Source organism: Emydura macquarii, unplaced genomic scaffold (assembly GCF_026122565.2).
Source record: "Emydura macquarii macquarii isolate MOO-44397 ecotype Brisbane River unplaced genomic scaffold, CSIRO-AGI_Emac_v2 contig_3530, whole genome shotgun sequence".
NCBI classification, from domain to species: Eukaryota; Metazoa; Chordata; order Testudines; family Chelidae; genus Emydura; species Emydura macquarii.
In genome coordinates, this window is record NW_027133667.1 from 8873534 (window position 1) to 8887825 (window position 14292).

Here is a 14292-nt window from a genome sequence, read left to right on the forward strand (position 1 = left end):
GGGGAGAGGCAGGGAGGAGTTTTGTAGTCATGTCTGGATCTCAAGCTGAATGATTCCCAGTTCATGACCCCTAGGGCCTCCCCCAGTCCCTTAAGTCCAGGGATGCCCTAGAATAGCCCCAGTTACCACAGCCACATATGGCAATTTGAACAGTTGAAAACCACCCTGGTTGTTTGAATAGCAGTTGGGAATCCCCTGGGCTTGTGTGGGGGCCCAGGGAAGATTATCTTCCACGTTCCTGACCAGGACTGTGAAGCAGCCAAAACAAAGTCAGCATCCAAAGTATCAACCCCAGCTTTTACACGGGATCCATCCAGCGCATGCTTCAAACACAGACCTTAGGACCAAGTGTCTCTCACAATGCTTGACCAACAGGAGCACCCAGCCATTGCTTTATCACAGTCAGGGCTATCCATATCCAAAGGCCACACCTAGGGTATGTAGAATGGCACTAACCCTGCTCCTATTGACATCAACAGGTGTTTTGCCAATGGAAATGCCAGAAAAAAGCAGGTGCTCTTCTCCACAGTCATGGAGACAACAGAGATTATGGGCCCAGTTCTTCCCTACAATCCATCCATGTGCACTGCTCTAGGGGGTGGAAAGTTGATGGAGAAAACTCAGGGATCCCCAACTGCAGAAGGTTTCTAAAGCCAGCATAGAGGAGCCTCAGGGCAGGTAGAGGGCACTCTGGAGGAAGGTACATGGGTCAGAGCATGCTGTGTTCTGGCCAGTCTCTGCTTCTTATAGCCTGCAGGAGTCCAGGAGAAAAACAGTATAAGTTAGAGCAGCCCCAAGGCTGCTCTACCTTACACCAACTGCTGTGGAGGCACCTGGCTGCCTCAGAATACAGGCTGTGTAAAGGTGGCTTCAAGCCTCCACTGAGGACCCCATCACTCTCCATTCCAACAGTAAGAATGGGAGATTCAGCAGGGGTCTAGAAGTCCCAGCAGACAGCCTAGCCTTCATTGTACACCAGGATCCATAGTCTTCCCAGGTCAGACCTCCACACTTGAGATGAGGGCAGACCTCCGGGGGCTGTGTTTGGCCTGGGGCCTGCACTTGATCTCCTACCACCGCCTCTCACAAAGCTGTTTTCCTATGGCATTTGACAAGTGACGCAGAGCCAGTAACGGCGAGGCACAGGAAGGCAGCTAGTTCTGTGTAGCCCTCCAGCCAGCCTGAATTCAATAAAGCCACTAATTCTTTACAGTAATAGACCGAGCATCAGTGAATTAACTCTAGGCCCCTGTATATTAACCCACCACACACCAATCACACCTCAAGAGGCTGTCACTTCAATACGCCAGTGACACATCAGCCCCTCTGTGGCCCATACCCCACTCCCGAAGCAGATGCCTCACCTCTCTCAGGGAGCCCTTGATCATGGAGAGTTTGTAGACAATCCAGAGAGGGATGCAGACCATGGACGAGAGGGCCAGCAGCCAGCCCAGGGTGTCTCCCCACCAGGGGTACACATACTTCTTGTTGTAGGTCAGAGGGGTGTATTTAATCAGAGAAAACAGGAAGGTCGCCTGGGGAGGTGGAAGAAGCCGAGAACAGAGGAGGGGGAGAAGCAACACCATTAGCCATGATCTCCCTTCTGAGTTCACACGCCCAGCAGGACACTCCCAATACAGACAGCTCCCCAGTGCCAACTATCAGAGCATCAACCAGACCCACTTTGATGCTGCTACCCCTTTAATTAGCGTGTGTCATCTCAGCCGAGAGCTCGCCCTTGCAGCCGTCACCAGTGATCTATTGCCTCCCCCCATTATCCCATCCCCACACACCGATCTCCATGGCGACCAGATAGACCACACACGCACACAGCAGCCGGGTTAGAACCTTTGGCTTCCAAACTCCAGGCCACTTGAGCTAAAGGAGTCTGCTCACTGGGGGTGCGTCTACATGGCAAGCAGAAACCTAGAGTAGCACGTCTCCGAGCCTACAGATCTACAGATTTAGGCCCATGCTACCACACTAGAAATAGCTGTGTAGCCGTTCAGGCTCAGAACTGGAGCTCAGATTCTGAAGGAGAGCCTCAGCTCCAGCCTGTACGTCTACACAGTTATTTTTAGCGTCAGAACACAAGCCTGAATCTGCAAGCCCAGGCCCGGAGACTTGCTGCCTTGCTTGCGGGTTTCTGCTGGCTGTGTAGCCATACTCAGTAGCTCTCAGTAGCAACAGGGTTCTTACCTTCTATAGATCAGTTGCTGGAGGACATCGTGACGGCCACACTGGGCCAGTGAGTCATTACAACCTTGCCCACTCCAGGGGAACAGTGCTTATTACCTACTTATGATTGCCTCAAAACCGGGGTTGCACAGATATCCATTTCCCCCACTCCAGCCCCACTCTTCTCCCAGACCCCCAGACCAACGCCCTCCAAGCTCTCACCATGCAGACAGCTGGCGTGACGAAGAGCCAGCAGTATTTGATGACAGGCCATGGCCTGTAGCCGATCATGTCTTCGATGTTATCGTAAAAACGATCAGCACCTGAGGAAGAGGGGGGGAAGGAGACCCTGTTAATAAAAGGGAACAAGAGTAATGGGGTCTGAATGGGCCAGAGAGGAAACTGACTGACAGGGAGACCCATGTGGAGAGGAGGGAGCTCAGAAATGGGACGCTGCGGGTAATATGGATACGTGCAGACAAGGGAAATTTGTCAGGCTGAAGGCCTTCCTTGCTGTCGGGAAGCTTCTCCAGCCAGCTCCCACAGGGCACTGCTGTCAGGAAACTCCCACCATCTAAGCCCCAGGGCGCTGAAGCCAGGACACCTGTGGCCTGGTGCTCTTGTGGCTAACAGAGAGACCAGCCCCACTGAGGGGACAAGAGACCAGGCAGTGATTCGAAGTCAGCGGCACCTGCTGGCCGCCAGGCCAGTACTCACCATACACCCAGCCAATACAAAGCGTCTCGAAGATGGCCACAAAGAGCAAGCACATGCCGCTGGCAGCGTAGTAATCGAAGAGCTGGAAGACGTACATCCCGCCCTGGGAGGGGCCAAGCGGGGAGAAGAGAGGGAGGAGACATTTAAACTCAGGGACTAATCAAGAGGTTCAGCTGGAGAAAGAACCAACTCAGCACTTGGGCACCTTCCTGCCCCACCTTCTCCCGACATAGCCTGATTATCGGCATCAACTTTATATTCCCAACCTGGTCAAAACCCAGATCAGCACCAGAGACATCTTCTCCTCAGATCCCATCCCTGCTCTCTCTGCCACCACTCATCTCCAGAAGAGGATAAGTACTGGCCAGGAGCTTATTTTTAGGACCATCTGAAAAAGTAGGCCTGGTAGAAGAAAATGGGGGAAGAGACCCTGCAAACCAACAGGTTCGTTATCCCCGATTTTCAAAAAGGGCCTCAACTCAGACACCAAATTTGCACCCAGATATAACTGTGAGTGCAATTTTGCAGGCACAAATCATTGGGGGGCCCAAGTTTTAGCTGGTTTAGTTACCCAATTCTGTGGGCACAGCTACAACATGGGCCTGCAATTAATTCCAGGCCCAAAACTGCAGGTGCAAAATCAGAGGCAGCTTTTCAAAATCAGGCCCAAAGAGCAGCAGAAGGAAACAGAGAGAGAGAAACCCACACACACAGTAATCATCCCCTCCTACTGCCAAAAGGGAAGCTGGGCCCAATTCTGATCTCACACCAGTTTTTACACACCAGCTGAATTCTATTAACTTCCATGGGGTTAATCCCATTTACACGAATGGACATGAGGTCAGAACCAGGCACAGCAACTCACTGAACAGATGGTGCTCATGAGGGCCCCATCAAATAAGGGAGGAAAGAGATAAAGATGCTTCAACAGCCTTCAAATGAGGCAGGAGTAGGCTTGCTTTGCAGGAAACTATGAAAAATCCTGGCCTCCAAAACACACTCTCACAGGCCAACACAGAGCCATGGCCCACAAGAGTTTAGGACAGGAAATGAAAGCTGCAGCATCCTGCTGAAAGAATTTGTAGCCAGGCAGAATGGAAAACCCTGCGTTGGAATTTGGCCACATCACTGCAGCTCTTGTAAAACACACCCTGGAATCCTTCCTGACCACTAGGGGTCAGGGCTTCACTTTAAAACCCTCCCCCAAAAGGGCAACCCCAGCAGCACAGTGCCCACCGGCGCCTGGCCGAGGCACTGGTTCAATATTCAAGTAAGAGGGCAGAGCACCATCTACTGAATCAGTAACACCACAGCTTGCAGCATCTGGCGTGCGCCTTAGAGGTCTCCCATCCGAGCACTGACCCAATACTGCTTAGTTTATGAGAGGCACGTAGTCCACAGCCTCAGGGGGAATTGCTGCAGCTGAGCTCCTAATCCACCCACAGGGTCTAGAGCCCTTTTTCTGCCCAGAGAGATTTCAGTCAGACCTGACAAGAGCACCCCACAGACTGGGCTACGGGAGGGAAAGGAGGGCAGGATCCCTCTCTCTGGGCGCTACCTCTGTGAGCATGACCAGTCCTACAAGATAGGAGAGGATGGAGACCAGCAGGATGAGGGTCTCACGGCGGTTTTGCTTCCGGAAGATGGTGGGGTACATGTCGACCAGAGCGGTCACCAGGCTCTCCACGCAGACGAACTAGGAAGAGGAGAATTCACACACCCGTCAGCACGCGCCTGCTGTGCCAGCTTGCCGCTCTTCATTCCTCCACTGCCTCCCGCTCCCCTTCACTCGCAGGACAGGTTTCCCTCAGCCAGGAGGGACTGCCCATGTTCATCGTTGAGAACTAGCCCCGGCCATGCCACGGCTGCCCTGGGAAATGCCAGTGGCGTCCATCCCACAATCCCCTACTGAGGGGCGTGCTGCTGAAATCAGCTCAGGGCTTCCCTCCAGGCTTTGACAGCAGGGCTCTCCAATCCATACCCATGCCATGCCGAGAGTTCCCACCAGGAGGGTGCTGCTAAAGCCAGGACCCTGCCATGCCCTCCAGAGGGTATTGCCAGAAACTAGCATCATGCTTCACAGGACATCTGCTCACAGCCCCAGTTACACAAGCAAGGAATGGGCTGCAGCTATTCCCCTGCTGCCTGGGCTGGATGGAAGCAGTAAACAAGGCAATATCATCATTATAGCACACAGAGGCTTCAGCAGAGCTGGTGGCCCCATTGTGCCAGGCACTGGACAAACACACAGCGAGACAGCTCTTGCACCAGAGAGTTTATGCTCTAAATAGACAAGACAGGCAATGGAGGCACAGACAGGTGAAGTGACTGGCCTGAGGCCACACTGCAAGTCAGTAGCAGAGCTGGGACTAGAACCCAGATCTCCTGAATCCCAGACAAGTGTCCTGTCCACTGGGCCTGTCCCTGTGTCTAAGCCCATACAAGATTAAATGAGAGCTGACTGGGTGCCGGGAGAGCTGTGCTCTGCCTGGACAGGGGAATGTGCTTTGCTGCCTCAAAACGTGTACCCAGACCTTTCCGTTACCACCTGGCCATTTGTCAAGTTGAATGTGTTCGTTGTCAGGTTGCAGGGAGGCTGGTGGCCTGTCTGCCAGACAAGAAGGAAGTACTCGTCCTGTCTGTGAGTCTTTACCTGGCTGTCCAGTCCCAGCAGAACAACCATCAGGAAGAAGAAGCAGGCCCAGAGCGGGGAGAAAGGCAACATGACAACAGCTCGAGGGTATGCGATAAATGCCAGGCCAGGCCCTGTGAGAAGAGGGTCATTTATAGTAGAGGATAGTGGCCAAATCTAGAAGCCATCAGGTGCACCACCGCCCTGCCAGGCAGCAAGGAAGAGCTCACCAAAACAGAATCAGAGAGACTGGAGGCTCAGAACTGGTCTAGGGAACCCGACCACCTGCAAAACACACCCCACCGCTTCCACAGTTCATTCACTCCTGTCACTAGGAACCAGCGGTTCCATTGCTGGGGGAGGAAGGTCAGAGGAACCAGAACAGGCTACAGCTGTACTGCCGGGAGAGGAGGAAGATGAGCCGCAGCAGGCCATGGGCTCCACCGCCATGTCTGGGGCTGGGTGCTTGAGGAAACCCCTCCTCATGTAAAAAGTTTCCTAATGCCCCTGAAAAGAAACAGGAAGGCAGATCTTAAGGTTTCATGCCAAAGATCCACACCCAATAACCACTGTGGGTTATCTGCCTCAGAAGAGCTGAGTTGACCCTGCTGGGATCTGAACCTGGGGTTGCAATTAATCTAGTTTAATTATTCATCGTAGAGGGTCAGTGACACCTCAGTCACTCTGTTCTGCTCTCTCTACACAAGCTCAGAGGCAATGCAGAAAAGGAGTCCAAGGTCAGCGTCAGGTGGCCCGAGATTGCCCCACGTTAGCAATGCCCACCCTAGCCTGCACTCTGCTTTTCCTGCACACCGAGCTACTCACCTGACTCAGCTACCTCAGAAATAGGCACGCCTTGTTCCTGTGCCATAAAGCCCAAGATGGAAAAGATTGCAAAACCGGCTACAAAACTCGTACCACTGTTCAAAAAACACAGCGCAATGCAGTCCCTGGGAAGGAGAAAAGAGAAGCATCAGGGTGGGGGAACCAGCCAGCCAATCAGAGAAGATCATCCTCTTGGCCAGGGAGGGGCAAAGCCAATCAAAAGCAAGCATCAGCAAGGCACAGCAGCCCATGAAATGAAAGCGTCCACACAGAGACATGCACATGTCTATGTTAATCATTTCTCTGCAGATGTTTGAGCAGATGTCTTGACAGTGTAAGGTTCCGGATCCATCTGGGGATAAATATAGGTTATGTGCAGCTTCACATCATGACGTTGATGCTGCTTCTTCATCCCACATACTGACAGCCTCATAATGTCACAAAGCCTGAAATAAATTCAGAACTCTTTATTTATTAACATCAACCTGTCTATCTCTATCTCAGGTACAGATGGCCCACCGCTGCCGGTGTGTTTGTGTCCCTAACGATCTTTATTTATCCTTAACAACCTTGTGAGGTGAGTATGCTGCCCATTTTATAAATAGGGGAACAGAGAGTAAGTGACTTGCTCAAGGTCACACAATGAGTCTGCAACAGACTAGGGAAAAGAACCCAAGTCTCTGATTAGCACCCTCACCACCAGGCCATCCTATTTCTTGGAGCAGCTGTCATACAGGATCAGATCAGTGACCCATCTAGTCCATTATCCTCGCTCTGACTGTGGCCTGTACTGATTGCTCCAGAAGTGCAAGAAACTGCAAAATGAATAATTATAGGATGACCTGCCCATTTGGGAAGTTCCTTACCACCACCACCCTATCAGTTAGTGGTTGTCTGATAGGATACAAATCCTTATGTTTCTGCCTATCTTATATACATGTGGATGGTCTCATTACCTATATAAGGGCCTGATTCTTTTTTAAACCCTAGAAAACTTCTGTCCCCAAAGATATCTTGCAGCAGTGAGTTCCGCATGTTACTTATATAAGGGTTTTTGCAATTGTGTTGTATACAATATAAATTCATTGTTTTTCAGTGCTATTGGCTGTCCCCTGGTTATGAGACAAGGTAAATAGGAGCACCCAATTCACTGTCTCTAAACTATTCATTTTGTACAACTCTATCATGTCTTCTTTTATTCACCACATCTTTAAACTAAACAATCCCAGTCTTTTCAGTCTCTCTTCATACTCAAGTCTCCCCACGCCTATGGTCATTCTCACGGTCTCTGGACCCCTCTGTTTCTGTTTTATCTTTTAGAGATGAAGTGACCAGAACTGAACACTCCATTCCAGGAAAGGCCACAGCATTGATTTCTATTATGGCATTTAATATACTCCGTATTATCATCATCGATCCCATTCTTTATATAATCTGTACCCAAGAATTACAGACATTAACTGTATTTAGGATATAGAGGTGAAATATAAGAACTGTAACACAGGGCCTATAGGCCTCGGGCCTGTAAGATGTTCAGCTTAGCTACACAAGGTCTTAGGCCTGAAACAGGCTGGCATAACTAGCTGACTGAAAGATAACTGTGTACCAGCAAAGTGTACGATTACAGTAAAAGATGTGTTAAGTGCTGATGTTCTGGAAACTGAGGCAATAGATTGAAAAATACACTGCAGTGAGCCAGTTAACACTGCAAGATGCCCAATAGTGACATTTTGGGGGATTCTCTAATAACCTCAAGTTGCTATAGTAACTCATTGACATAGATGTTGATGAGAATAAAGGGAACTAAGGAAATAGCCTATAGGAAATTGGGCATCCCTAAATTAGTGGGATGTGGAAGTATGAAAAAGGGGCTGAACCCCTTATGCATATCTATGAGCCTTAGTAGATGTCAGCATAACTTAGGATAAAAAGGCATTGGCTGGCCTGTGTGGAAAGGAATGGGAAGATGCCAGGATGACAACGCCAGGTGACAGTGATGATGATGAAGATGATGACTGACACTCCAGGATCTGCCAGCAGGAAATGCAAACAATGCCAGTCATAGGGCTAACCAGTTTGCACTCTCTATCTGCTGTTGTATTTCAGTGCTGTGAGATTGTTTTATCCATTTAGTTGGTTTGTTAATAAATGGACTTGTGATAAATGACAATTGTTTCTCGTGTGCTTCTAGGGTCTCTTATTCTAATGATGCTGACAATAACATTCCTGATGCTATAGCCCTCTGGAGACTGACCCTTTATTGACCACTGCGGTCTAACAGATTAATAAACAACATTCATGAATTCATCCATGCATCAATCAGGCTAACACTGGGTTTGCTTTTCAGACCCCACTGCACAATGAGTAGCATCTTCATTGATCCATCCACGTCACCCAGCTGTTTTTCCAAAGGCGTTACAGCTAATTTAGGGGGGACAAAGTGAGAGTAGTGCAAATTAATCATTTCTACCTAATTTACTTTACCTACGTCAATGCTGAACAGCATCTGCCATCACGTTGCCCATTCACCTACCCCTCTGAAGTTCCTCGTCATCTTCCCTAGTTTTGACTGACCTAAAAAATTTTGTTGCTAACCTCACTGTCCACCCCATTTTCCAAATCATTAGTGACTGTCTGGAAGAACACTGGTCCTGTAGGGAACAGTGGGACACCCTGCTGTCGTTCTTTGCCATGTTGAAAATGGATTGTTTATTCCTATGCAAGCCCCAGCCTTGCCGAATGTAGGACAGCAGACCCATGAGAAATAGAACTTTACCCAGGGAAGGGGATGGCATGAAGGACTGGCCCCAGAATAAAGAACTATTCATCTAGCACAGGTCAGCACTGTGGGAACGTTGTTACTTTTGGATGGCTATATAGCTTGTATGGAACTCCACCACTTCCCACTTCTAAGGCATCAGTTTAAAGAGCAGTTTAGCTGACAGAGTAGGAGGGACTTGTCTGGATAGAAATGCAATACCCCAGTTTTTCCCACTTCCTGCAGTTCATCTGGATGCCGCTCTGACAGATAAATGTCACAGCAAGATAAAAGGTTTTCTGAGTGGTGAGTGGGCAGGCTTCTAGGGTGCCTCAGGTTACTGCACTAGCCTACCACCACTGGAGACGTGGTTCCAAAGGCTGGAAGTGTCTAATGTGAAAACGACCTTGTTCTCACATTATTCCTCGCCTGTGCACCTCACAAGACTACCAGACAACTTGGCACAATTAAATAGGATTGCCTGTTTCTGTTCAAGGATAGCCCAGCATGAACTAGAACAGCAGGGGGAAGGCTACATGTTAGCGGTCAGATTCACAGTGGGTCCCAGGAGTGGAAAGACTGGGGTTGCTGTTGGACAGGAGTGAGGTGCAGTGGCAGATGTGTGAGGGACCGGGACCGGGACCGGAACAGCAAAGAGCATTACAAGGTGAGGATTGAATGGCATGGCAGAGCTTCAGTGGGAAACACTCAAATCAAATGCTACCAGCAAATCATTTGTGTGCGATCTAAATCCACTCCCAAGCTTTTGTGAAAGGGGAGATTGATTCTGCTTAATGGCACCATAAGCAGAATTCTGTCTCAGAGCTTTTAAAGGGTTACAGTGTGGGAAAGCAGCAAGCTCATGGGGGAAAGGAGGATCTCTCACCTGTCAAACGGCTGGGAAACTACTGAAGTTCCTCCTGGGGACAGATCATGGAGGATTCAGTTTCAGAAACATGGCAGGAGAAATTGGTTTTCAAGTAAAGCAGCAACTGGCAAGAGCGCTTTTCTGCCTCAAGAGGAAAGAAAGCAAGAGGCTCTCCTCAAACTCAACCTGGTCAGCTGTCTCCTTTGGCAGCAAGGACTCAATGGCATTCAGGGAGGAAGATGGATAAATGGAGGGTCCCTGAACATTAGAATCTCCCCCCAGTTACCTGTAACAGTTGTTATGGTACTTGTTGTAGCTACCCAAAGCTGTCAGGCACCCCAGGCAAATGGCAAACGAGAAGAAGATCTGCGTGCCCGCATCCATCCACACCTGCAAGGAAGAGACAAACAGCTGAAGAGGAGAAAAGGCCGGCATGGCAGGCAGATACCCAGAGTCCAGAACGTGAGGAGACACAGCTGGGTTCCAGAGTCCAAAGGGCTGATCTAACCAGCATGAAGAACAGTGAGAGAGAAAAATTAAACAGGGGGGTGCAGATAAACATGCTCTAGGACAGAATGTCTAGGTACAACTGGGTTCTAGAGTGGCATGTACAGGATCTCCTACATTCTAGAGCATGGTCACAGCACCCATTGCTGTTTAGAGTTGCGTGTGTGGAAATTCCAGCGGCCTTGTAAGGATTCTGATTTTTCCCTTAGCGCAACCTACAAGACTTTGTGATTACAAGAGCTTTCCAAACAGTGACAGGATGTCAGATGCCACAGAGGAGACTCCTACTACTGGAGCTCAAGGAAACTCAACATTTGCTGTTAGCAATTTAGAAGCAATTACACACAGTTGGGTAGTTCTCATCCCATCCACTAGAGTGCAGTGCTAAACATACATATTTGGGAATTCATTTATTACTCAGATCTGAGGGTTGATTTGAAGATTCAAAACCTTAAAAACGAATACCTGAAAAAAAGTTACTTGAAACAGTTACAATAAACAGTTACTAAAAGAGGAAACAGGAGAGCGACTTTAGTCCCTTTCACAGGTCAGGAGGGGCCATCTGAACTGCACTACAAACACTGCCAAGGACACGTCTGAATGTTCTAAAGAAGTCACCTCAGACGTCTGGCAATGCCACCTTTGATCGAAAAGCCTAGCTCTGGGCACTGACTGAAACCACTCACATTCACTCAACAGGCTTCATTACAGCTTGCTGGGGAGACAAGCTAAAGGAGAAGTTAATGGGGAAGGAAATAACAATGATTATTAGTGGTCACACCTTGGTTTTAGACCACCTTTCTCCCTTAGACCTCAGGGTGGCAGTGAAAAACAGGATAAAAAGGAGGAAGGCAGGCTTGGCTAGCAATGTTGCACAAGAGTTCACGAAGTTATTAAAAAAAAAAAAAAAAAGAAATGAAGAATAGTTCAGTAGGAAGAATGTAATTAGCCAAATTACAATGTGTCCAAGATACTAAGGCTAATGCACCCCTCCTATCTCTTGCAAGAAGTGCTATGAATACAGGCAATCAGGGCCCTGGTTTTAGGGCCTGATCCAAAGCCTATTGAAGTCAATGGAAAGACTCTCTATTGATTTCAGTGGGCTTTGAATTAGACCGTTCTCTCTCTGAGCCATAAGAAAGATTGTCCTCTCCTGCATCTCCTGGGGGCACAGCTGAACTCTCTCTCATAACAATTTGAGTTTTGGGCAAGCCCACCCTATATGCCCCAAATCACCCCTTTCTGTAGTTGCTCCCACAAAAGAGATAGCTCTGTTCTCGCTCTTTTGTACAGATTCTTTAATGAACAGTTCTTTAATGAAAAATCATGGAGAAGGTCCTCAAGGAATCCATTTTGAGGCACTTGGAAGAAAGGAAGGTGATCAGGAACAGTCAACATGGATTCACCAAGGGCAAGTCATGCCTGACCAACCTGATTGCCTTCTATGAAGAGGTGACTGGCTCTGTGGATGTGGGGAAAGCGGTGGACGTGATATACCTTGATTTTAGCAAAGCTTTTGATACGGTCTCCCACAGTATTCTTATCAGCAAGTTAAAGTAGTATAGGTTGGATGAATGGACTATAAAATGGGTAGAGAACTGGCTAGATCGTCAGGCAGTGATCAATGGCTCCATGTCTAACTGGCAGCCGGTCACAAGTGGAGTGCCCCAGGGGTCGGTCCTGGAGCTGGTTTTGTTCAACATCTTCATTAATGATCTGGAGGATGGGGTAGATTGCGCCCTCAGCAAGTTTGCAGATGACACTAAGCTAGGGGGAGTGGGTAGATACCATGGAAGGTAGGGATAGGATACAGAGTGACCTAGACAAATATAGAGGGACCTAGACAAAAGGGCCAAAAGAAATCTGATGAGGTTCAACAAAGAGAAGTGCAGAGTCCTCCACTTAGGACAGAAGAATCCCATGCACAGCTACAGATTGGGGACCGATGGGCTAGGCAGCAGTTCTGCAGAAAAGGACCTGGGGGTTATAGTGGGTAAGAAGCTGGATATTAGTCAGCAATGTGCCCTGGTTGCCAAGAAGGCTAACAGCATATTGGGCTGCATTAGTAGGAGCATTACCAGCAGATGGAGGGAAGTGATTATTCCCCTCTATTCGGCATTGGTGAGGCCGTATTTAGGATATTGTGTCCAGTTTTGGGTCCCCCACTACCAAAAAGGATGTGGACAAGTTGGAGAGAGTCCAGCGGAGGGCAACAAAAATGATTAGGGGGGCTGGAGCACAAAACTTATGAGGAGATGCTGAGGGAACTAGGCTTGTTTAGTCTGCAGAAGAGAAGAATGAGGGGGGATTTGATAGCAGCCTTTAACTAGCTGAAAGGGGGTTCCAGGGAAGATGGAGCTAGGCTGTTCTCAATGGTAGTAGATGACAGAACAAGGAGCAATGGTCTCAAGTTGCAGTGCGGGAGATCTAGGTTGGATATTAGGAAAAACTTTTTCACTAGGAGGGTGGTGGAATCTCCATCTTTAGAGGTTTTTAAGTTGCGGCTTGACAAAGCCCTGGCTGGGATGATTTAGCTGAGGTTAATCCTGCTTTGAGCAGGGGGTTGGGACTAGATGACCTCCTGAGGTCCCTTCCAACTCTAATATTCTATGATTCTATGATTCAAGCCAAATTTAGAATTTCAGGGTAGGTATTCAAATCAGAGGTGCAACTACTGACTATGTTCAGTTTTCCTTTCCACAAGGTCTTGAGAGACATAGGTTTTTTCTGCCGTCAAAAAATGTCTTCTGCATGTCTGACAAAGAAATTCCTAATCATTTACGACCTTCTGTGATAGTTGGTCATGACCCAAATAAAAAAATAATAATTTTAATCAGATTTTTTTTAGTTTAAATTGGATTTTTTTATTTAAATTATAATAAGTTTTTCTTTTGAAAAATAAACCTGTTTAAAATGAAATCTGAATTTAGTACAAAAGTTGTTGAGGCCTAAACTTATTACAATCTCTTAAAATATTTAAATATTAAATAAATATGATGAATCCAATGAACCACTATCAAAAAACTTGGAGTTAAAAACAGATTTTCTATATGAAGGAAGAATCAGGGGAAAATATCTAACTTTCGAGGTCAAGCTTTATAAATATGACACACTAGATCATGTATTATATTAAGGGCATGATCATGTGGGGGATCCAGGGGCTACTGGTTGCAAGAGACCGGCAAAACCCACACGGGCATTGGGACCCAGCCTCTGACTCCATGAGACACCATCCTGTATCTCATCTGGCTCATCCTCTGAGCCCACTGGGTGGTCTCAGACTTGTACTTCATAGCTTCTCCCTACCTGAACACTGATTGGCTCTGTTCTCAAATTATGAATATTTGACTGACTCCATCCAGCATGGAAACTTACTCTCCAGCTGATGGAAGAACACTGAAGTTTATGTATCCAAAATGTTTAAGGTTGTCTTGTTTAATAAAAATAAATGTTATATGCCGTTTTGTGTGTAATTACATTCCAGTTACCGTCCTAATGCAGCTTGACACAAATCATGAGCAAAAAGTTAATTATCTACTAAATAAAAAATAGATCATTCACCATTTTCTAACATACTAAAAATTGAGATGAAGAATCTGAAAATATTAAGCTATATAATTACTTAAATAAATGTATATAGTTATAGTGTACCCTCCGAGGTAGCAAAAAGACGTACCAAATCTAGTGTAAAGGCCCTAAAACATGGTGATTTACAACTAAATAATGGTTAGATCAAGCAATGAGAACACACCTGCCTTTAGAAAACAACCGAAGAACAAATGGAATAGCTGATTTGCACCGATGATT

General features: G+C 47.6%; 1 protein-coding gene across 3 annotated transcripts in view; it reads right to left on the minus strand.

The window, feature by feature from the left end:
• The window catches only part of LOC137145476 (sodium- and chloride-dependent GABA transporter 2), a 55447-nt gene that overhangs the window by 627 nt on the left and 40528 nt on the right, over nucleotides 1-14292 (minus strand). For all 3 annotated transcript variants that reach the window (XM_067536249.1, XM_067536250.1, XM_067536248.1), the window contains 7 exons: nucleotides 10265-10368; nucleotides 6353-6477; nucleotides 5549-5661; nucleotides 4454-4591; nucleotides 2896-2998; nucleotides 2401-2501; nucleotides 1365-1535 (listed from right to left, as the gene is read on the minus strand). In XM_067536249.1, coding sequence (XP_067392350.1) covers nucleotides 1365-1535; nucleotides 2401-2501; nucleotides 2896-2998; nucleotides 4454-4591; nucleotides 5549-5661; nucleotides 6353-6477; nucleotides 10265-10368 — 855 coding nt within the window. The remainder of the gene's footprint in view (nucleotides 1-1364; nucleotides 1536-2400; nucleotides 2502-2895; nucleotides 2999-4453; nucleotides 4592-5548; nucleotides 5662-6352; nucleotides 6478-10264; nucleotides 10369-14292) is intronic.